Source organism: Medicago sativa, chromosome 7 (genome assembly GCF_051527215.1).
Source record: "Medicago sativa cultivar Bolivia chromosome 7, Bolivia_mono, whole genome shotgun sequence".
Taxonomy (NCBI): domain Eukaryota; kingdom Viridiplantae; phylum Streptophyta; class Magnoliopsida; order Fabales; family Fabaceae; genus Medicago; species Medicago sativa.
In genome coordinates this window covers 16,313,716-16,338,611 of record NC_140755.1, presented here as the reverse complement: position 1 = coordinate 16,338,611, position 24,896 = coordinate 16,313,716, and the positions used below count along the sequence as shown (strand labels likewise).

The window sequence follows — 24,896 nt, the reverse complement described above, 5'->3', positions numbered from 1 at the left end:
TGAGAACTTGGCTGAATTTGTAGTGCTCCTTGGAAAACTTTTCAACAAAATTGTGAGTTTGGCTAATTGGAAGTCCAGAACAGATGGTCAGAACATTAGATCCAACATCAGAGAAAAACAAAGGGGTTTTAATACTGATGACAAAGAAAGTGAATTCAAGGAAGATCAATGTCATGAATGCGGAGGTTTTGGTTATACAAAAACTGAATGTGCTACATTTCACAAGAAACAAATGAAAAGTGTGGATGTTGCTTGGTCTGAGGTAAATGGTTCAGAAAGAATGAGTGCAGGTATGGCTACCAGGAAAGTGACTGCTCTAGCAGGAAGAGTCTATTCTGATAATGAGTCTTGTGATGGAGAATTAGATTATGATGACCTAGCTACTGCTTACAAGGATCTGCATGCCAGAAGTACAGAAATCTGTAAGATGTTGGGAGAACAAAAGAAGATAAATAGTCAACTTCTTTCAGAAAACAATATTCTTCTGACAAACGTATCTGAACTCAATGATGAGGTAATGTGCTTAAATTCACAAATTGAAGGGTTTAAAAAACAGGTTGAACTTATGACAAATGGGTCTACAGTTCTGAATGATGTGACAGAAGGTGAGGGCAAGAGACACACAAATGGTATAAGATTCAATTATCAGCCTCTAACTCGAAAGCAACGCAACAGAAAGATTGCATATGCTGTAGAAGATCATGGAATGATAAGAAAGGAAGAACATAACAAGGGAAGTGAGGTTACTGATACTTCAGGTAAGGGTAGCACGTCTAATAACAAGACAGCATTGGAACCTTCTCAACAACATCTGTATGAGAAAAAGACAACTCGTCCTTGGATCTGTCACCACTGCAAAAGAAAATAACACATAAGGTCGTACTGTTATAAATTGTATGGATATCCTCAGCCTCGTGTTCAACCAATTGCTCAAGCTAGTAAAGAATGGAGACCCAAAACTCCAAATGTAAGTTCTTCTGTGACTTCCTCTGCGTCAATTAGTGTTCCACAAATTTTGACTAAGTCTGGCAACTTAGGTCAGGCTAGTTTGAATGTTGCTGATGCTGATAATACTATTGAGAAATGTGTGTTTGTGTCTGCTTGTAAAACTGCTATTGCACCGGATGTTGCGTCGGATGTTACAACATCCCTAGTTCAACCTGATCGAATAAAGTTTATGGCTAAGTCAGCCTCTGATAATGAAAAATCTCAAAGTAAGAAGGTTTCTGATCATCAGGACTGTAATAATGTGTCTGTTGGTGTTGAGAAGGATAGATCAGAAAGTGATGATCAAAGTGTGTGGAGTTTTCTCCTGTTTTAATCTTGTTTTTATGGATTTATGTGTACTTATGTGTCGTGATCTTATGCACTGCTGCTGTTCTTTCTATTTCTGCTTCTTATGCATGGTAGCTTGTCAGAATTTATGGCTACAAAGGGGGAGTAAGTGTATACTTATGTTCTTCTGACATATACTTCTACTGGTGTGTACTCCTGCTCTTTTCTATTTTTTTGGAATGATGCTTGTGAAGTTGTTCCTGGAAGTAGGTATGTGTAGGTGTTGGTTTGATAGCAGAAGTTTTTGATGCATGCCTGATGATCTGATGTGTCAGATGATGTTGAAACATCTAGATGACATTTTCCTGCATGAAGATGTGTAATGATCTGTTATGTGAGACGTGTTATCTGTTTTCTCTTATGCGCACGTCTTTGAACTGTGGGGTATACATGGCAATGATCTACTCTTGAAGTCTACTGCTTTCTGTTTGGCATATTTTGTGGCTAAAAAGGGGGAAAAAATGGTATTATCGTCTCTCTATGTGTCTGCATTTATTATGCAGTTTTATGTATGATATGCTTGTTATGCATGTATTTTCTGCTGTTGCATTTATTTTGCAACTATTTCAAGTACGTGTAGATGTTGGCACTGAAGCTGCAACATCTTGATGTTGTTCTGAGAATTCATCTTTCTCAGTATTTCTGTTGTACATGTTCTCTGCTGCTGCTATAAGGAAATTGATATCTGCAACATCTTGATGTTGTTCTGAGAATTCATCTTTCTCAGTATTTCTGCTGTACATGTTCTCTGCTGCTGCTATAAGGAAATTGATATTCCCTGAGGTTTTGGTTGAATCAGTCCTGAAGTTTTCTTATTCTATGTGTTATGAGTTTGGTGTTTCAAGATTATTATTGTGCATATGTTCAGGGGGAGTGATGGAAGTATTCCTTGTGTATGCTGTGAAGAACTCCTGAGGTGTGTGTTCATATGTTAGCAGGATTATTTTGTATGCATGTGTTTGTTAGCAGATAATGTGTCAGGTGATGTTGAGACATCTGATTCTGGTATTCTGGTATCTGCTTTGGATGTTTATATGTTGTTCTTGTAGTTTGAACAAATTTCTGTGTAAGTATGCATGTTCGCTTGTTGCACTAGGAGTTTGAAGTTTGACAACAAAATATTGCCTAGCGTGCATATATTCAGGAGGAGTATTAAAAATGTTATGTGTGCTCCTTGATGGGGAGTATTTTTATGTGTCCCTGAATGTTCCTATGGATGTTGGAACATCCTGCTGGTTTGAGCTACTAAATATTGTTTTCCTATATTTCTCTAAGTATCGTGTTGTGACAGTTGACTGTCTGTTAAGGATGTACAGGAATTTATTTTTCCATATACGTCCTCTGCTGCAAGACTCTGATTTTCGCTCTGATACCTTCTAGTTTCGCTTGTCTGTTTTTTCCATGTGTTAATTGTTGTGTAAAAATATTGGCAGCAGAATCTGAGACCTGTAATATATTTCTTCCATGTCCTGAAGATTATGTATGTTGACTGAAGAACTATATTTTGGTATCTTTTAGAAATCTAAGAATGTGAACCTCTCTTCAAGGAAGATTTTATTGTGAAGATTGAAGGAAAGGTTGTGTGTGCTATCTCTCTGTTTTAACAGGTGTGGGCTTAATTTGTTTTAGCCAAAAATTTGCCAAAGGGGGAGATTGTTGGATATTTGTATGTTGGCTTCACTTTTGCCTAAAACAAATATTCACTTCAGATGTGGAACACAATGTTCCAACATCCATACCTGGTCTGTACGTTCTGTGTTTTGCCTATGTTTACGCACGCGCTTGCTTGAATGAAAGAATCCACACCAGCTTGAGTTGGTCTGAACCGTGTGCAATTATGAGGAGATCAGAACATATGTGATTTCTTAAGGAAGTGTTAAAACGACTTAGGAAAGTTTTTTAAGGAGATGATAATGTGACTTTTAATGAGCCTACTTTCTAGGAGTTTCCTTATCCGGCTATGTTGATTAAGCATTAAGTCACTGATCCGAAATGAAGCATGATTGAAGGGATGACACGCCTTGCTTCAGTATATAAAGGAGGCTGCAAGACCTGAAGAATTATTCAAGACATCATTTTACAAAATAGAGTTTATTTAGGTTTTGAGTCTTTTTTATTGTGAGTCTTTCGTCTATCATCTTGATGCATGTTTAGGACTGTACTTTGAGTTGTAAATTGTGCACTACTCCGAAGCTTTTAAGCAAGGAGCTAGGTAGACTGTGAACTGCATCTAAGCATTTAAGCAAGGTTGCAAGTTGTTATTTTTTAGGGTAACCTCATTTTATTTGAGTCTATAATTTGGGAATCACAGAGGTTGTGATCTGTTGTAAGGGAGTGAGATGGGATCTCAGATCTAGGAGTTCCTAGGTTGAAGTCTAGACGGGTAGGTCCTAGGTCATATAGTGCAAACGTGGTTTGCTGAGAGCCATTGAATAAGGACTACACTAGTGGATTTCCTTCCTGGCTTGGTAGCCCCCAGATGTAGGTGACGTTGCACCGAACTGGGTTAACAATTCTCTTGTCCTTTTTATCTTTCTGTTATTTACTTTCCTTGTTCATTTTGATTTACTGCTAGCATGATGTTCTAAACATCTCATTCAACATCCGTAATCTGTGTTTGGTGTTGGAACATCTCGTAGAACATTCTGTTGCTAGCCAGCCAGAATTTCACATGTCATTCATGTCATTTGTAAATAGTAGTCCAATATTACATTGACATGTGTCAATGTCATTCTTTTAAACCAATCATGTTGCAACTATTTGATGTTATTTTTTATTTTCACATTGCTTCCACTAATATTTTATTTGTACAATTAGCCTATTTATACCAATGTTTTCTTCTGGTAAATCATCTGTTTACTTCTCTTCCCTCTCAACCTAGAAAAAAAGGTATATTCATATGGCTCCAAGATCAGATAACATATCTGAGATCAGTCCGGTGAAGGAATCTTGGAGCATAGTGGTACAGATTGTCCGTGCTTGGTTTGTTCGTGATGTCAATCGCGATGCTCGTCCGTTTTCTCTCGACATGGTTCTCATGGATGCATCTGTGAGCATATTACATTGCTTTTTTTTATTATTAATGTTTTGTTTTATGTTGTGTTATTGATTATATATTGATTGTTTTATTCTTTGCGTTTTCAGGGAAACAAGATTCACGCCACTGTACGAAGAACTCTGATCTATAAATTTATTTTACATGAGGTTATTGTTGAATGTTCAAAAAGGATGTTAGGGGTATGAGTGCTTGCGCACTATAAATGGTAAGAAACATAATAGTTTTCAGGAAGCGTGTGATGCTCTTGGGTTATTATCCGACGACAAAGAGTTCATTGATGTTATCAAAGATTCGGGAGAGTTGTACTCCGGTCCGCAACTCCGCAAGTTGTTTGTTCATCTTATGACAATGTCTTAAATGAAAAATCCATGTGATGTTTGGAGTGCAACCTAGAAGTTACTGTCAGACGATATTGTGTACAATAGAAGGCGGTTGCTAAAAATTCCAGGTAATTATAATTTGGTTGTTGAAGTTATTTTAAATTGTCTTCGTCTTTGTTTAGCCAACTAAATTAATTTTTTTTGTAGATTTGCGGATTACTGATGATAATTTGAAGAACTTATGTATGATTGAAATTGATATGCTCCTGCAAACTAATGGAAAGTCCCTTGATAAGTACAAGAGAATGCCTCAGGCTAGGTATGAAATTGCTCCTCAGTATAGTAACAGGTTCATAGCAGATCAGCTATGCTACGATAAGGATGAAATGGAAAGAATTCATATTCAGGTATTTAGTTGTCCAACCTTCTTTCGGATGAACAGTGGGTTGTTTACAATCAGATTGTTGATTCCGTTGAGTCTGGGACCAGAGGTTTTTTATTTTTGTACGGTTATGGTGGAACTGGAAAAACATTTATTTGGAAGACGCTATTTGCTGGACTACGTGCAAAGGGGTACATTATTGTATGTGCGGCATCGAGTGGCATAGCTTCCTTGCTACTTCCAGGTGGTCGTACAACCCATTCATCATTGAATATACCTTATATTATCAATGAAGCGTCAAATTGTACCTTCGATAAACAAAGCGATAAAGCTGTTATGTTCAGAAAGGCAAAATTAATAATATGGGATGAGGCACCGATGATGCATCGTCATTGTATTGAAGCGTTTGACCGAACCATGCGCGATATAATGTCTTATGATGGTGTCGATAATACAGACAAACCATTTGGGGGAGTTACTGTCGTTTTGGGCGGTGATTTCAGACAAATTTTGCCAGTGATCAGAAGAGGTAACAGAGAGGACATACTTTCTTCGTCTGTCAACTCATCAAAGTTGTGGAGTCACTGTAAGGTTCTCACACTTACAACAAATATAACAAATATGTGTTTACATTCTTCAACCATTCGTTCTGAACAAGATGAGATTAGAAAGTTTGCCGAGTGGATACTTTCGATTGGAGATGGAATAGGATCCGCCAACGAGAGTGGAGAAATCAACGTACCCATTCCTGATGAGTTGCTAATAAAAGATTCCTCTGATCCATTGCGTTCTCTGGTTGATTTTGTATATCCGAATTTTTTACAGAACATGAAGATCTCAAATTTTTTCGAAGAGCGAGGGATACTTGCTCCCACACTAGAAGTTGTTGACCATGTAAACGAATTCCTTCTGTCATTGGTTCCAGGAGACGAAAAGGAATATATCAGTTCTGATTCGGTTTGCAAATCAGCTGATAATAGTGAGGTACAAAGCGAATGGTTTACCACCGAATTCTTAAACGATATCAAGTGTTCCGGTATTCCAAACCATAAATTGAGATTTAAAGTTGGATGTCCAGTTATGTTGATGAGGAATACTGACCAAGCGGCTGGATTGTGCAATGGGACTAGGTTGATTGTAAACAATCTTGGGAAGAACTTTATTGGTGCAACTGTTATTACCGGAAAAAATGCTGGTGAAAAGGTAATTATTCCAAGAATGAACTTAGTTTCGAGTGATCCTGGACTGCCTTTCAAATTTACTAGAAGACAGTTCTCGTTGGCTTTGTGTTTTGCAATGACAATAAATAAAAGTCAGGGTCAGTCGTTGTCTCATGTTGGAATCTATCTTTCCAAACCAGTTTTTACTCATGGACAGTTGTACATCGTTGTGTCGAGAGTCACTTCCAAAAAGGGATTGAAAATGCTTATTCTAGATGAAGAAAATCGTGTGTGTACTGAGACCACTAATGTTGTGTACCGTGATGTTTTTCGGAACGTTTAACCAGTCGTTCCTGATGACGCAGGTGTGTACGAGTTTTTTTTTGTCTCTTTCATTTTGTTTGATCGTGTTGCTTCTAATTTTTTTTGGAAAGTCATGTGTAGATGTCATCCAGGCCAATGGTTTGGTGAGTCGATTACATTGATGCAACTATACTTTTGCTTTTTACTTTTGGATTACCTCTATTAGTGAACTATATTTATGAAATGGAACTAACTTCTCATAATTTAAAATGTAGAATCCTGTTGATTCACCTATACTCGGAGAAATTGCTGCAATGAGTGGACAAAGTTTTCTTTTCAAAGTGATCCCCGAGGCTGTTTTTAATGATGATGTTAGGAGGTCCTACCAAGTTAGGAAAATCACAAGTGATGCTAAGATTGTTAGAAGGTATCTGCAGCGCCGTGGAGATAACGTATAAGGATAATTGTGATTGTTTTTATGGCTTCCAAGAACCTTTTTAATTTGCTTCAATAACTAGGTGTTCAACTACTCATTGAGTACTTTGCATTGTTTCGTTTCATTTTCGTAACTTTATCCGAATTACTTGGCGTTTTGTGTTTTTGATTGTGTAAGCCTGCTAAGGCTTTCATTGTTTTTACTTTCAGACGACGTTATATTTTATTATTGAATGCACTAAGGTTATTATCTTTATTTTCATTTTTAATGCATCATCTATATTTACAAACTTGGACATATCGTCTTTCTTTTAATTTTAAGTAACGCTTTTGGTTCTTTGTCAATTTTGTTTTTAACGTTGGTTTTGTTCTTTAAGATTCTTTTTTTTTTGAGAGAAAAAAAAAAGATAATAACCCAATTGGCTATCCCAGAGCCACGTGTAATGGAACCAGACCGACTTTAAATACTAATATTTCGGCTTTACATCCGTTAAATCATTTCCGTTTATTGATACAAAAATCCAAATAAGTATATATACATTGATATTTTTATATAATATGCAATACATAATACAATAACGATGCGTTATATTGATTTCCTAAAAAAAATTATGTGTTATATTGATATATTGTGTATAAAATAATCAATTTGCAGTTTAATTAGGTTTTATAAAATAAAAAAAATTAAATCGTGATTCTAGCCCATGCTTGGCACGGGTTTCAAAACTAGTAGTCTTTTAATTTGGGATGGATGGACAACTTTTTATTTTTTGTCAAATCGCCTACTTGCTAGAAATGATATTTGACCGTTTTAGAGTGTCAATATAGTTGATATGTGATGTTTCTACATTTTAATATTTGCTTAAAAAAAACTTCATAGTTGTTGTCGTACACAATTAATAGAGAGTAAAAACACAATAAATGTATGAGGAAGAGAATTGCCCAAATGGTTGAAGAAATATCATTTCTCGAGTTAATAAGATTTACATGAATTCATTGAGGACTGATATTCAATATAATCATATTTAACTTTGACCATGTTTTCTTAAACTTGTTTATCGTATTCCATCTTTTCTATTTAGTCGCTACTATCAACTGTAACGACCCGATTTTAGGATTTTATTTATTTAATTGTTTTATTTATTATTTAATTGTTTTGTGTGTTATATTTGCTGGCTATTTGGATTTTTAAGATGTTAAGGGTATTTTGGTACTTTTGGGAATGGAGAGTTATTTATGAGAATAGTAGTAACTTAGTGTAATTAATAGAATAGTGGCGGGTGAGTAATATTGAGGGTTTTAATGAAGTAATTGTGTAGTAACATTTTGTGAGAGATAGAAAGTTGCTAAGTTCATTAGTGAGTGTAACTAAACCCAATAGTGTATAAGAGATGTAGTCTTTGTGAAATTATGTTAAGATCTCATTTGTTCATCTTGAGAAAAGAGGCTAAGAGAGAGAAATAGAGAGAAAGAGGTAGAAGAGGAGAATTCAAGAGAAAGAGAGATATAGCTTGGGGAAAAGTTCAAGAGGGAGATTAGAGAGAAGATTAAAGTTACTTTTGGAGGTTAAGGTAAGTTGAAAAGTTTATACTTACCATTAAGTGATTATGAGTGATAGAGTAATTATGGGTTATGTTTGATTAAGTGATTTTCATAAAATTGATGTTATATTAATTGATTTTCGTGCTATTTAATTATGTTAATTATTGGTATGATGAACTTTGTGAAATTAAGTTTGTGTTTAAGTTCATGTTTGAGGTTATAGAATAAGTTTTGAAGTTTTAGCTTAAATGAGTGAGAATCATGATATAGTTTTTTGAAGTTTTAGCTTAAATGAGTGAGAATCATGATATTGTTGATGATTATTGTTCAAATCATATCCTTAATACTTGTTATATGATTCAATACATTTGTATGTTGAAATCTATGCAAGTGGTTGTGGGTTATTGTGAATTTTGGAAAATTGATGAAGAATTCACGAATTTAAAGATTGAATCTGTGTTTTGAAATGTTCTTTCAAACTATGTTAACATTGGATGAAGTCTGTGAAACAATTTTGTGTCAAAAAAAAAAGGGGGTTTTGGAAAGTTTTTGGGAGGGTTTCCCGAGAGGAAACCATTTTCTGGGCTTCCCAGGAACAGGGTGCTCGTTGGGCGAGCAGGAGCCTCGATGTGGCGAGCGAGTGTTAAACAACACTTGCTGTTTCACAAGTTTTGACTTTTCGAGGTGTTTTTGGACATCCTTAAGTGTTCATTATGTGTTGTTTTGATGAATTGAGTTTAAGTAATCATGTTTGCTTGAAATTGATTGAGTTTTGTTGAATTGAGACGAACTTTTTATATAGGGTTAATAGGCCTTTACCCCCTGTAATATAGGCCACTTTTGGTTTTCCCCCTGTAAATTTTTTTTGTCAGATTTGGTCCTTGTAAAAAAAATTTGTTTTAGAATACCCCCTAGGCCAGCTGACTGTGCATTTTCGCTGAGGTGGCATGTTGCTTCACTTATTTCTTACGACGTGGCACGCTGACTGTATAATTACTTTTATTTTTTATTTTTTTAATTAGGTACACGTGGCATTTGTGTTTTTTTAATAAAAATAATAAAAAATCTTAAAAAATTCTAGAAAAATTAATATAAATGAATAAAAAAAACAAAAACAAAAATTAATAAAAATAATAAAAATGAAAACAAAAATCTGGAAAATTTTAAAAATAAAAAATAAAATCTGGAAAAATTCAAAAAAATGAAAACATTCTGGAAAAAATTAATAAATTTCGAAAAATTCATATTTCCAGATTTTTTTCAATACCGGAAAAATGAAAAAAATTCATATTTTTTTTCGAAAAGTACTTTTCATTCAACCGTATAACATGATTTATATACCGGTGTCAATCAATATACATTGTATCCTGTTATTCGGACATGCTTTTTATAAATATGATTAATCTTCAAATTTCTCAAAATGATCAATCTTGAATTTTTCGAAAAAAGATTAATGATTTTTACAAAAATTAAATTTTCGAAAAAAAAAAGATAAAAAAAATATGAATTTTCGAAAAATTTTCAAAAAAGATAAATTTTTTTTTGAAAATGATCAATCTTGAAATTTTCGAAAAATTATAAAAAAAAGATTAAAATAAAATTTCTTACTTTTGAAAAAAAAATGAATTTTTTCCATTTTTCCGTTATTGAAAAAATTCTGGATATATGATTTATTTTCTAAATATATTAATTTTTAGAAAATTTTGATATATATTAATCTTTTCCGGATTTTATTTTTATTAATTTTTCCAGAATTTTTTCATTATTTTTCATCTTACCAAATTTTTTTATTTTTTAATCATTTTTTATTTTTATTAATTTTTCAAAAAATTTTCATTTTATCAGATTATTTTATTTTTTTAATCATTTTTTATTTTTATTAATTTTTCCAGATTTTTAAAAAAAAAAACCGTATTTTTTCAGATTTTTTTTCCATTTTTATTAATTTTGCAAGAATTTTTTAAGATTTTTATTAAAAAAACACAAATGCCACTTGTACCTAATTAAAAAAATAAAAGTAATTATACAGTCAGCGTGCCACGTCATCAATAAAAGGTGACGCATCATGCCACCTCAGCGAAAATGCACAGTCAGCTGGCCTAGGGGGTATTCTAAAACAAAAAAATTTTACAAGGACCAAATCTGACAAATTTTTTTTACAGGGGTGAAAACCAAAAGTGACTTATATTACAGGGGGGTAAAGACCTATTAACCCTTGAATATATATATGAACATGAATTTGAAATGGAATCGAAGTGAGGATTTTTCTCAAATGAAATGTTGATGTTATGATTTAATTACTACGGATATGAATGTAGAAGAAACATGTAGGTTTGGTAAGGATATTTATGATTGTGAAATTTGGATTTTTATGAAATGTGAAAAATAGACGACTTTGAGAAAATAGACGAACTTTGGCAAAATGATGAATCAAGGCATGATAGCCTGCAAATGACTTTATGTTCATGATAATATGATAAATAGTGATTGATTAAGGATTGAGATGCACATGATGTATTGATTAATTAGGTGAAGGTGTTTTATCATCTTTTAATGCAAAATGTGCTAAATGAAGAATGTGTTTCTTGATGTGCTATATGTTTTTTATGGTGAATATGTTTGATGATGATTTTGATGAAGATGATTTATTTATGATGATAATTCATGTTAGTGTGCATATGTATATGTATAAATGATGATGAAAAGTGTTGATGTTGAAAATTGACGATGAGCATATACATGTATAAAATGTTTTTGAGTGTTGATGAGCCAAATATTAATCAAAAAAGAAATCTAAATATTGGGATGTAGAAGTTATAAGTAAGTAATTTAGTTCCAAATTATCTTTAAATAATTTAATTGTTTTACATCATTGAATTATGTCATATTTCACTTACTTTCTTATGTGTTAGATGGGGCGGGTAATGTTTCAAACATGCGTTTAATGGCGGACAAGGAGTTGCTAGAATCTCCTAATGGAACAAGGATAATAACAAGATGGAAGGATCGTCAACCAGTGGGACCAACAACTGGTTTGTTAGTGAATTTTTTGGGTAGACTTGCAGTAATGTATAGAGACTTTCCGATAATGTTCGAAAGTTGGGACAAAATTCTAGAGAAAACAAAAACTAAAGTTTATGATGAAAAAATAAAGATATCATTGATATTTAACTAGATATTTCTGATTTATTGTTTCTTTTGTTTAGTAACTATTTTTTTATGTTTATGTTTCAAGAAAAAATTTGTTGTTGATGATGGAGACAACAAAAAATATATTTTGACAAGTATTGGAAGGAAATGGAAGGATGCAAGAAGTCGATTGTTCGATACACATTTTAAATGGGAGCTCCCATTAGAAGTGAATCTTACGAATTATCCACATTCTATTGACGCGAACGATTGGGCTATTTTTGTAACATAAAAAATGCAGCAAATAGGCAAAAACTAACGACCCATCATACACTAGAAAAAATGTCTCTTGCGAGGAAGAAAGATGAGTTGGTATGATTCACTCAATATGTCATTGATTAAATACTTAATTGCGCAAGTACTTATTATATGTGGTTATTTGTTGGAAGTGAGAGATGGTCGAGAATATAGTAGGGGATTAATGTTTTTCAATTTCTCGTAAGAAGTCTGGCGGGTCATATGTCAATGAAGAGGCCAAGGAAAAAGCTGTAGATACAATTACATGCATATAGTCATTTATATGTTTAAACACTCAATCGATCATTGATATCTTTCCTATAGTAATAGTCATGTATGTATGTAATGCAATTGTGATGTCATTTGTTGCAATATCTCCACTCCATTGCCTATGTTTGCACCTGTAATTAATATTGCTTCGTATCTATACATAAATATAAATGATATGTGGGGTGAAAATATATTTCTTATATCAAGGCCTTTCTAGTTTTGTTTTCTATCCACATCTCCATATGGTCATCCTCTCATTTTAATCATGATAATATGAAAAGATTTTAGTCGCGATAATCTGAAAAAATGCAGGAACAGTTGCAAATTGAAATGCAAAACACTAATTCTGAGAATGAAGCATTTGTCAAAGTGTTTGGAAAAGAACATCATGGATATGTGCGTTCTATGGGAGTTGGGATAACACCATCTCAAATCTCTACTTCTCACCGTGCTAGAATGACATTTTCCTTTGAGGCTAATGAGAAGATGTTGAAAATACAAGCCGAAATCGATTCACTTAAGGATAAGGCTTCACAAGTTGATATCTTAAAGGAACAAGTTGCATTCTAATTCTAGAGAAAAATAGGTAAAATTGTATTCTCACAAGTTGCATTCTTGTTGCTTGGATTAGGATGTTAAGTTTTAGGAGTTGGTTAGGTTGTTGTTGTTGACTTCTTTGGAGCTCGACCTTGGGTTTTGTATGTTTTTACTTGGTTGTTTGGTGTTATTTTTACAAGGCCCGTTTTACTTGGTTATTTTATTTTATTATCCATTCTGAAGATTGTCTTTTTTCTTTTGTTTTGAGTGTTAATGAGTACTTTGATATTGCTAATCATTATCTTATTTTTTTTTCAGCCAACAAACACATAAAAACCAAGAGATGGTGTGCGCTCCTCCAAGTCTAGTTACCGACTTGAGAATCATGATCAACATCACTAGGGATATTTAGATATATATTATGGGCAAATTATGATGTATTTTTTTTATGGTCAACCACTGATATCCACTAGTATTTCGGTTTTTGAATGTTTAAGCTACTTTATTTATAGTTTAAATTAAGTTCAACATATGGATCAACATGGATACTTTTGAATGGTTTATATGAATGAAATTAAGTAATTTGTAGTTATATATACTTGCATTTTAAGTATTTATTGATTAATAGTTTCATTTTAATTTAAGATTAATTGTTATTTATTCAGTTATCAAAATTAATCTGATGAAAATTGTTTAAAAAGCAATATTATAAAAATATCAAAATTTGACATTTGTGATGGTTTTGAACTTTCGCTGCAAGTCTATAAGACCCATTCAAACAAAAATAAAAAATGCACACTACGACAGTTACGAACTGTCGCAATACCTGCTACGAAGGTTGTAACGACAATTTGCGGAACCGTCATGAGATGCCTTTGTGACATGCATTTTCCCGTCGGTTGAGGAACTGTCGCAAATATCCAATTGCGACAGTTTGCACCGTTGCAAAGCCTTATTTTACCTGTCACAAACAACATATTTTCTTGTAGTGAATATATGCAATGTTTGGTCATATGTTCATGCATACATGATCAAGTCTAGTGTTGATGATAAGTGTTGATAGCGGATCAATCGGTAAAATAACTCCAACATCCAAAACGGTACCACATGCATGTAGAGTCGTGTCTACAACATTGCATGCATATGAATCTATGTGAAATAATTTATGCTTGACTTCGGTGATTGTTGTGATGTAATTGAGTTACGTGAACTACGTGAATGATATGAATCATGTAAATGATGTGAATTATATGCATTGGATGAATTATATGCATTGATGTGAATTATGCACCTTATGTGGAGTAAGTGAAGATGAATATATGATCATATTTTCTACTTGATGATGTTGGTGGAATTTGGTGATAAAGATAAATGGGGAATGATGTAAGATACTCTTATATGATTAATGATTAATGTTGTTGATTTATGAAAGTATGTATATGTGATATTTGAAATCCTATTATACTATATTTGAATTCGTAGTTTCTTAATGTTGAATGTAAACTTATCCTCCAGTGGGTTGTTTGGTTAACTGCCTCGCCATTGTAAAAAGTTGTAGACGTGCAGGTCCGGGGCGCTTGAGACGGCGTGAGTATTGAGTCTTTTCCTTGCTTTTGGAATCTAGATTAGGGCTCTGATTATGACATTTTTAGGATTTGTTTTGTTTATATACTATGTTGGAGTTTATGGAGACTTTGTTATTTTATTTTGACGTATCTGAGATTTGAATAACATAAGAGAAGAAAATAATAACTTTTTTTGACAAAGAGAAGAGAATAATTGTTTTTCTATATTTTTAAAATTATAACTTTATTTTTAAAATGACTTTTAGGTTGATAAAATTAAGAAAATTATGAGTTTAATCGAGATTAGTTATGAAATTTTGTTGTAGGTTGATTTTCGTATAGTATATAGTAGAAGATGGTGTCACAAATAACCAAATAGCCAATTATTCTTCAAAAAAAATCCGATAGCCCATTAAATGAGAAACATTAAAAAAATTGACGCATATTAGTCAAATCGTTGGAGATTGATTGATTTTTAATATATTGGTAGTAGATATGATCAACGACTCAACATATTGTTTATAGCATATTGTTTATGTTTATCCTTTCAAAAAGAAAAAACTATTCTTTCAAAAAAATTTACTGCTTATTTTATTTTAATAAAATTTGTTTTATTGCTTTTTTTTAGAGGGTTTATGTTCATTGTTTATTTCCCTTAAAAAAATGTTTATTGTTTTTTTTGATTAAAATAAAATGTTTATTGTTTATTTGGAAATCCTAATTTTCGTCATAATTGATTAATCAGGATTGTAATTTTTTTAAAAAAGAATCTTAACTTTTTTTCACTTGATAGAAATTTATTATGTTTTTTTATCTATTTATAGTTTTTAAGATAATTTATTTATAAATTAAGTAATAATTAAGTGACTTTGACCAATAATTAAATGATCAGTCAACCCTTTAAATAGAAGTATTTTCCAGTCAATGGAAAACAAAACTTTTTTTTTCTCTACATGCAAGTATCTTTATTGCAACATTTTTTTCAAAAATTAAAATCATGGTGATTTAATATTGCATTTAATTAATTAATTAGTGATTCTTGAGTCTTGACCTTACATTCCTTACATTTTTTCAAATATATTTAATAATCAAAATCAAAGTATTTTTTATTAAATGCAATAGTGTAATGGATCAATTATTGACTCTTGCCTTTTCAACAAATAACTATTGATTCACCCAATTTTTTTACTGATTCTAGCTCTGATAACAAAGAAAGGAAAATTCAAAAGCAAATCATCGGAAAATCAACAATTCACCTTTAATGCCATTAAAAATAAAATACTTTCACTATTAATTTTGTTACCAATTGATCCTATAAATAATAGTGTAAACAATGAGCATTCTCATCTTGCAAAAACACTATTAGTTTATCACATTTACACTATCACATCTCAAATGGCTGCAATTTTCAATCTTCTCTCCCTCACTCTCTTCCTTGCCCTAGTTTTCCAAGGTATCACACCTTTCATTTGTAGCACGCAAACACATAATTTTGTAATGTATATTTTTATTTTTTATGCATACACATAAAGTTCATCCATTGCAAAAATGTCTTTGCAATTATACATTGCAAAATTACAACTACGTAATTAAATTGTTAGTCATAAAGGTATTTTTGTGCGAGTTCAATCATTTGGTGATCCTTTTTTGTAAGTACTGGTCTAAGTCTTGAACGTTGGATCAAATGATTACGGAATCATATGATTCACAATAATTGATTTCAAATTACAATTTTTTTATAGATACTAATTATTCAATTAATTATTATTTTTGTTACTCAATATTTTAATGTTAATTAATTCTTGGTTGATATTGCAGCTTATGGGCAACCTTGCTCTTTGAAAGACATTCAAGTTAAGCAACAAAAAACATCATCACATGGAAAGACAGTGTATAATGTTACTGTAACCAACAATTGCATTTGTACTCAATCAGAAATAAAGTTCAAATGCAATGGATTTAAAACAAATCTACCTGTTGATCCTGCAATTTTTAGTGATGATTGTCTTCTCATCAAAGGAGAACCACTTCATCGTGGTGAATCTGTCAACTTCTCTTATGCATGGGAGCCTCAGTTTACATTTACACCAATTTCTTCTCAAATTGCATGTTCTTAGGTTTATTATTAGTACACACAACACAAATAATAATGTACTTTTTTTTTGAAGGAAAATAATGTGGTACTTATCCATCCATTGATATTGAAAGTTTTGAATTCATAAGTGAGAGAATGTATCTGTAAAATTAAAACTTCCCATATATGGTTATATCAATTCAGTTTTGTTTTACAAATTATAATAATTAATTTTATTATTGCTCTCATTTATTTTATTTTATTTTGGTACATTGTTCTCATTAATTTATTTACGCATCTTTAGCTTTTGTCCATCTTCACTCTTACTTTGTCTACATACAGATCATATATGAGATTCTTATTCTCTCAAAATAATAATATATGTTCCTGTGCATAGCTCGGTTGGTAGAAATTTTGCATCATACATATAAAGACCAGAGTTTAAACCACGAATTCTTCACTTATTCATCTTAAGATGAGATTCTAATTATATGATGTTTGACCAAAATAAAATAATGTCTATAGTGTGCAAAAATCATGGGAAAAATATGTTATTTAGGAAATTATAAAAATGATGAGTCAAAAGAAAAAGAAACTAAAGTCCCTCAAAAAAAAAAAACTAAATTAATTGTGTTTCATGAGTAAAAAAAAAGTGCGATTAATGTTACATACAATTTACTATATGTATTTCTATTTGACCAGGAAGTTTGCATGAGTAAACTAAATATTCTTTGATACTCTTTTTTTTTGTTAGCATGTTATCAATGCAAACTTGCAGCAGTGATTAATCTTCATCTAGGAACATGTATAACATACAATTGTGTTCGTCTGACTAATTTTCTCCATAAACAAAAGTTGTTGATAAGCTCATAAATGGTTAAGAGGAAAACGGGTAATGTTGAAAGAAAATACTTAAAATACAAAATCCTTCATAATTTTGATTGATACTATCATCTGTAAAATGTATTGCACTACACGTAAATACTGTTTCCTGCATTTGCCAACTAAATTCCAAAATATTTATCATGAGAATGATTATGAAATTTTATCAAAGATTTAATGCACTTTGAAGGGTTTAGGAAAAGATTTACAGCGTAAGTTTTAGAGTATTCTTATATATTAGTACCTTTTACGTTGATATATCATGTTTTAGGAATAAAATGTTAAGTTTCGTAGTCCACTATTATGCTTAATTTAATTTAATAGTCGATGCCGTGTATGAGTGGAAAGGAGTTTCATATTCACTAATCATTACTCTTCCTTGACAAAATTGCATAATCCCTATCATGATAATTTATTTTGGATTTAATTTGCAAATGTAGGAAACTGTGTTTACGTGTAATGCAGTACATTTTACAGATGATAGTATCAAGACAATCAAATTAATGAAGGATTTTTTTTTTTTTTTTTTTTACACTTTTCCTTCAATATTATCCACTTTCCTCTTAAATTCTAAACTTTAACCTTCCAATTGATTGAAAGGTTGAGAAGTTTGCCGTAGAGACAACACAATAAAAGAAATATATCCATAGAGTTATATCAATTCCATTTTGATTTTTTTAACGAAAACAAGATTTCATTAAGTAACCAAATCGGCTACAAGATAAGTAGCAATAGTACAAGGAGGACTTTCTTCAATCCAAACAGTATCCAAGGAAGATAAAGTAAATTTGGCTAAAAGATGAGTCCTCATATTAGCACTACGTTTAACATGACTCAATGAAAAAGAATTAAAACGGAAACTAAGACGATCACAATCAACAAGCACCATACTAAAGTAAGATTGATTATTTGAAAGGCTGTGAAAAACTCATACCATATTAAAAGAGTCGTCTTCAAACATCACATGGAAAAAACCCCATATCTAGAGCAAATTGAATCGCTAGTCTCACACCCAATGTCTCACCAATATAAAAATTTGGAAAGGCTTTGAAAGACCAAGTAGTTGCTACTGCAACATATCCGTCTGAATCTCTAACAACAACACCAATACACCACATATTGTTAATCGGGTCAACAACATCGAACATTAACTTTACAACGATGGAGGAAGGGGTTCCAATAAATGGATGAATTGGAAGGCTCTGGATTATAGTCATCCACTACAGTCCAAGCCTTACGAGCAAACCAAATCCCATAACATAAAGAAAGAACATGAGATGACATCTAACGATGAATGACAAATGACCTCTTCAAGACAAGATATGAAAGAGAGGGAAGAATCCTCTAATCGAACACCCGAAGGAGAGTGAAACCATACCTTTTTCACGTAGGTTCACTCTTTGAAGATATGGTCTAAATCTTCGTCAACATTACCACAAAATAACAACTCATGTGATTTTATATTCATTAATTGATACACCGACATAGTATATTAATTAAATTCTTTGTATCATATGTTTAATTGATATATACTACGTTTTCTTAACTCAAAATTGACACATAGTGTGTAAAAACCCTTAACACATCATCTCAACGCAAAAATCTTTTTGCAGATATCTTACGAGATTATACACAAAATGTAAGAAATGCATAGGATATTAAATAAACAAATGTGAGTAATTTATAGACTTGCGAGTTTCTTATATTCAGGTTTCCACATTCTGCATAATTACATACATGTGAGAATGATTACATTAGCAAATGCCTCATGAAGCCACAATGTTTCAATATTCTATTGCACTGCAAATTTGCAACACCCGAGACCTAATATTTCCAAACACATACAAACAGTTATTCCCATTTTTACCTGTTCAGTCTGTAAAACACATAGAATCATTCATGAATCGTGATACAATTCAACAAATCAAACACGTGGGGGGAATGTCTTGACCCTTTTCATTCTTCTTTTTTTTTTTTTTTTTTTTTTTTTATGGTGAATCTTGACCCTTAACCCTTTTCATTCTTAAAACAGTTCTAGAGTATCAGATACTGGTAACTGGATACGGAATAAAAGCTATTAGTTGTTGGTATATTTATTGTTTTAACTCTGGTTCCCGGAGGAGCGGACTATAATAATCCGAAGTTCAGTTGAAAGGCAATGTTAGTATTTAGAATTAGGTTTGCTTTTAAAAAGAAAAACTATCGATTCTTCATGGCATACAGACATCAATAGAATGCAGTAGGGCAAATCAACATGATGTTAATTGGAGAATGCCATAGGAGTGACACTTGATAAAGCAAAAGGAGAAAATAACATTTCAAAGCAACTGAATTTAGCAAGTTTTTACGCAGAAAAAGAGTGTAACATTGCACAGAAGCAGAAGAGATCTAATCTAATACTTCATAATTGTTGACTTTTTGTGTAAGTTTTGTTTGTATAGCAAGCAACGACACCCAAAGAATAGATCCAAATACCTCAGTCTATGCAGACAACAGAGAGGTTAGATTATGAAATGGAAGGAAAAATTTAGCAGCATATGTTCATGATCTACTACCTGGTTAAATTACTTTTCATCTATATATTAAGAAAATAAATCAGACAGTGGAACAGTTTCCTATAAACCATACATCCCATAAACCAATCAAATAATAATTAGAAGAATGCAACCTCAGCGTGTAAGCGTGTTATTTTTATGCATGAGTCGCCGAGGGCCTGAAACAATCAATATTGCAAAATCCAACTGATCTCACCATCCCTCCAAAACTGCAGCCACATACATAAACATAAAAATAGTCAGAAACAACATTAGTGTAAATAACCTTGGCACATTTGAATGTGGTTTATGGCTTACCGGTCAATGCTATTTCTAGCTTTCTCAGGAATGTCTGCTCCATTATTTACTTTATCGGCACGATCAACACTCTTTCTTGATTTATCTCTCTTATCCACGCCTGATCTTGATTTTTCTTTATGGTCTGTGCTTATTCTAGCCTTGTCTTTAAATTCAATACTTCGTCTAGAATTCTCCCTTATATCCATGCTGGGTCTAGGTTTCTCTCTAAAATCTGTGCTGTTCCGAGGTATGTCCGGTTGATCGGGAGTGGGTCCAGATTCAATTCTGTGACGCGAGGACTTCTCAATAGCTGCAATAAATTTCTTTAGGTGCTTTATATATTGAGGGTAAAGCTCTAGGTCACAATGATTTCCTCCTTTAACCCATAACGGTTCATACTTTTCTTTACAATGTTCCCAAAGTTGCTTCCCGTGGGAGCAATCTACTACATCATCGGCCGTTCCCTAAAAGAAACACAACAATATAAACAACCATCTTAGTAAATCGACATGCCCGAAAGTTAAAACGTATACATTGATTGCATTATGCCAGTATTAGTTTAGGCAATTAACAAGACAATTGACCACCGAAAGTATTATAAGCAATCAAAATGTTCCCAAATATCAAATTTAACAAGACCATTAAATATTGATGTCAATTATGCATCAAATATGCAAGATAACCAAGTTGATTCACTTTCCCGGCTTCTTTTAGTGCACATAACATAAAAAAAGCATGGGATAACATAATTTGTTATTTAAGCATAATGTTTTACTGTTGATGAAAAATAAGAACTGGATTTAAAAGCTTGAATGCACAAAAAAGCTGGGCAAGAGTGCTACCACCATTTAGCATATTAAACACTAGAAATAGTTAGTTAGCTTACAAAAAGCAAAGGCAATGGGCACTTTCAGAATAGTTCCCACATGAAATGAAATATCCAAAACTTGATTTGAGTTATTCAAATAACTAAAGTGAATTAATATTGATAGATCAATGTCCAATTTAAAGTTGTTTGGCCAGCCATTTCCAACAAGCATCCATATGCTGATCACAAAGAGATGAAAAGAAAAAACTTTAAATAAAATGACAGACAATTAAGAATATTGGAAAAAAAACTCTTTGCAATTCCTAAACATTTGCACAACACAATCATAAAGTTTTTTTTTTATAAGCACACAATCATTAAGTTTAAGTGAATGGATTTGTCATCAATGATGTATTGAAGTAATGAATGAAAACATATTATTGCAACTTGCAAGCATAAGATGTATGTATGTATGTTAGTTGCCAACACCATAGGTGCATTTTAGCAAGCATTGCAAGAAATTAAGAACTGTGGGGAACTCTGCTAATCAAATGGACAGAAGAGGAAGAAGATAAGAAAGGCTAGAGTGTCCATCTTTTAGTGTTCTTTTTTTATGAAGAAAAAACAAAAGAAACAGAAGAATGACCAATCAAGACTCCTAGATTTTCTAATTTGACCCAAAACGCATATGGATATTGGAAAGATTTTTTCAATAAAAACGGTACTTCTAGTTCCATTTCCTATAAAAAGTACTTTGGAAATCTTAACACAATCTTTGTGAAATACATACAGAAAGCTTAGATAGACAACCACAACAACAATAATCAAGAATTTCTCAGCGACTGAGAGCAAGAATTCTCAATTAGTTTCAATAAGAATATTACCACAATGATGAGGGAACGCAATAGAAAGAAAAGGGGACAAATGCTATAATACTTTAGCCGTTGCATAAGTACTCAAAAATATTCTAGTTTGATATAATATATTTGTTACAAAATGAATATACTCACATGAATTACCAAAACTGGACAATTGACCAAGGGAATTTTATCAATGTTCTGCAAAACAAAACAAAACAAAAAAACAGAAGAAAATCATCAAAACTAATATGACACAATAAAACACAGATCCAAATTGAACATCTAAGCCACCAATTTAGAATTGATATAGAGATAAAACCTTATAAATGTCGAACCAGTACGTCCGCTTCACGGGATACATGACTCTAAGGCCGGATAAGATGGGACTGTGGAGAATTACAGCTCGAAGATTGGGTAAACGAGCAGCCAAATCTGTAGTAGGACCGCTACCAACAGATTGTCCGTACAGAATAATATCTTCTTCTTTGGACCCATACATTTCTATCAAACATTTATAAGCAGCTTCTATATCTGCATAGGTGTTCTGTTCACTAGGCTGTCCAAAAAGTTGCACACGGTTACTATCAACCGAATCTCCCATTCAGATAAATATCAAGCAATTTCATAATGATCTATAGTCTATACATTTTTTTTATCGTTTATTTGGTACATATAATATGAGAGCAAAATATTTCATTAAGGTTAACTATCATTTTTGTTTTATAAAAAATTGCTGAGAATAATAAAATATCCAAAAACTGAATAAAATCAAATAAAATATTTGAGTTGTCTAGTCATAACTATCAAATAGCGGTGTTATAGTGCTACAATATAGCGGAACTTGAACAAATCACTAACGTGAGATACACTATTTAGTAGAAAGTGTTGTCAAATAGCGGCGCCGTATCACTATAGTGTAGCGAAATTTGAACATACTGCAATTTTCTATGGTACACGATTGACAACATTGTAACTAACGATCTTATCTTCCTATAGAAAAAACTATCTTGTCAAAAATTGGAACATTACTTCATTCAAGATGTTTATAACAATCATGAAAATTAGGATCTGGACTCCCTGACATTAACAAATATACATGCATTTACACACATAAATTGATCCCGGCCATTTATTTAAGATCAATCGACTCAAGTTACACATTCAATCAACAAATCATTTTAAATGATCTACACCACTGATTTGAGATTTATCTACACTTTGTGAATAGTAACTAAAACTTGTATTTCATTTTTTTCTTCTCTTAGAATTATAAAGGCAAATTGTTAAACAAACATGCAAAGGGTGCATTTTTTTTGGTGGTGTGCAAAAGGTGCATTTTACAATACAATAACATTTTCCAATTAAATTAAATTTAAATCACAATTTACAACGATATCAACCTCAACCTCAACCTCAACCTCAAAAATTAAATGTAACTTCAAAACTATACAAATCATATAGACAGCTTGCTTACCTTCCCAGAGGACTGTCCATACCCAGAATAGTCATAACTACAAAACAAAACAAAAAAAAAGAAATCAAAATTCAAAAATTGACCCAACAATAACAACAAGTCAATAACAATAACAATAACAATAACAACTACCACAACAACAACAATAATAAAAATGACAATAACAGTAAAAACACAATAAGCTAGTTGTTGGCACATGACATAAATAACATACAACGCCAAAAAAAGGGAAGTTGGTCAAACCTTATTTTTCACATATTTAGCTCTAACAACTAAGTATTTTTTTTCATTCTAAATTTAATAACCCACAAATAAATATTCAAACAAAATCTTACATAATTTAAAACAGCATAAACATTAGTATCAACAGAAACTAAAAAAAACTAACATTGATAGTTACTCTTACAATACCAAAAAAGGAAATAACAATCTTGGTCCAACTTTTTTTCTAACAAATTTAGCTCTAAAAACTTAGTTTATTTTCTAAATTTAATCAAATTAAAAGTTTAAAGTGATATTTAACTCTGGATTACTATCACCCTCCGAAGCACGAACACTCTTCGGATGAGGCGTGTCCAGTGTGTGACACATGCCGTGTCCAACACCGACACGACACTGACACATATAATTACACTAAATAATTTGATTTTCTCAAATTATTAACAGTGTCGGTGTTTAGCGTCAGTGTCGTGTCCGCATCAATGCTTCATAATCACCCCTTTTTCTTACTAACTAGAGAGAGTCAACATTCTTTTTACATAATTTAAATTAACAAAGATAATGCTAATAATTTCAACAGACACAAAATAAGACAATTAAATTTAAAAAAATATTATAAAATTAACAATTAATTAATTAGTGTCAATTTTATGCTAATGACAATTCAAAAAGTGATTAACGAAGAAGAAGCACGTGAGTGTCACGTGAGAGCATACCACAAGAGATTAACACGAAGATGAATACTGAGTTCACTGAACAACTCATACATCTGACCTAGATCAGCAGCGTTACCATGAGAATACAGAATAGTTAACGAAGCTGAAGAGTTTTTTATATACAAAGCAACGATATTGTTTCCTCTTTTAGTACAAAGTTTCAAAACGTCGACGTTTTCACGAGTTGAAACACCAGTGATCTTGTTTTTGCCAGTTGATTCGTCTACTCCGAGTCCATAGGAAGGTGGATTTGGTGGGAAGAAAGCGAATTTTGCTGCCATGGATGAAGTTACTGCTCCCATTGCAGGAATTAGGGTTTGTTTGTTTGGGATGTTTTATGGTTTTGGATTTGATTTTGATTTGGATTTGAGAGAGAAGAAAGAATGAGTGAAGAAAAGAAAAGTGTGTGTGTGTGTAGAGAGAGATAAGTGGCGAGGAAAAGGGAAAAGTGCACGTGCGAGTGTGTGATTGTGTGCGCGTGTAAACGTGAAGGTGAAGGAGTTTGCTTGAGTCGATAATTATTTTGGTTTTTTTTTTTTAGGAAATTATTTTGGTTTTTAAATGTATGAGTTATCGCCGCGAGAGTGTTTTTAAATTGATAAACGAAAAACAGATTTATGGACTAAATTGACGAATAAAATCATATTAATTTATTTCTTTATTATATATTATTACTCTTTTTTGTTGCATTTATAA

The 24,896-nt window shown here is 32.1% G+C and overlaps 3 protein-coding genes and 1 pseudogene across 3 annotated transcripts; 3 read left to right on the top strand and 1 right to left on the bottom strand.

The window, feature by feature from the left end:
• Positions 1 to 5,497: 5,497 nt before the first annotated feature.
• On the top strand, positions 5,498 to 6,598 carry LOC146904624 (uncharacterized). The gene has a single exon (XM_085724614.1). The coding sequence runs from the start codon at positions 5,513 to 5,515 to the stop codon at positions 6,596 to 6,598; it is 1,086 nt and encodes a 361-aa protein (XP_085580740.1). The 5' UTR covers positions 5,498 to 5,512.
• A 4,881-nt stretch (positions 6,599 to 11,479) lies between these two features.
• Positions 11,480 to 12,801, top strand: LOC146904623 (uncharacterized; annotated as a pseudogene).
• Positions 12,802 to 15,674: 2,873 nt separating this feature from the next.
• LOC146904622 (TPD1 protein homolog 1-like) lies at positions 15,675 to 16,664 on the top strand. Its single transcript, XM_085727597.1, has 2 exons — positions 15,675 to 15,786; positions 16,152 to 16,664. Exons 1-2 carry the CDS (start codon positions 15,729 to 15,731, stop codon positions 16,448 to 16,450), a joined length of 357 nt encoding a protein of 118 aa, XP_085583723.1. The 5' UTR covers positions 15,675 to 15,728; the 3' UTR covers positions 16,451 to 16,664.
• Positions 16,665 to 19,751: 3,087 nt separating this feature from the next.
• On the bottom strand, positions 19,752 to 24,612 carry LOC146904621 (alpha/beta-Hydrolases superfamily protein). Its single transcript, XM_085727596.1, has 6 exons — positions 24,201 to 24,612; positions 23,266 to 23,302; positions 22,111 to 22,347; positions 21,942 to 21,989; positions 20,142 to 20,587; positions 19,752 to 20,053 (listed from the first exon to the last, which is right to left on the bottom strand). Exons 1-6 carry the CDS (start codon positions 24,500 to 24,502, stop codon positions 19,981 to 19,983), a joined length of 1,143 nt encoding a protein of 380 aa, XP_085583722.1. The 5' UTR covers positions 24,503 to 24,612; the 3' UTR covers positions 19,752 to 19,980.
• Positions 24,613 to 24,896: the final 284 nt, after the last annotated feature.

Excerpts from the sequence above, each read along its gene's own strand:
- LOC146904624 (XM_085724614.1), top strand. The coding sequence starts at position 5,513 with ATGCGCGATATAATGTCTTATGATGGTGTCGATAATACAGACAAACCA.
- LOC146904622 (XM_085727597.1), top strand. The coding sequence starts at position 15,729 with ATGGCTGCAATTTTCAATCTTCTCTCCCTCACTCTCTTCCTTGCCCTA. Across the intron at positions 15,787-16,151 it reads CCTTGCCCTAGTTTTCCAAG|CTTATGGGCAACCTTGCTCT; the intron begins GTATCACACCTT and ends TTGATATTGCAG.
- LOC146904621 (XM_085727596.1), bottom strand. The coding sequence starts at position 24,502 with ATGGGAGCAGTAACTTCATCCATGGCAGCAAAATTCGCTTTCTTCCCA. Across the intron at positions 23,303-24,200 it reads CTTCGTGTTAATCTCTTGTG|TTATGACTATTCTGGGTATG; the intron begins GTATGCTCTCAC and ends TTTGTTTTGTAG. Across the intron at positions 20,588-21,941 it reads GTCCAGTTTTGGTAATTCAT|GGAACGGCCGATGATGTAGT; the intron begins GTGAGTATATTC and ends TGTTTCTTTTAG.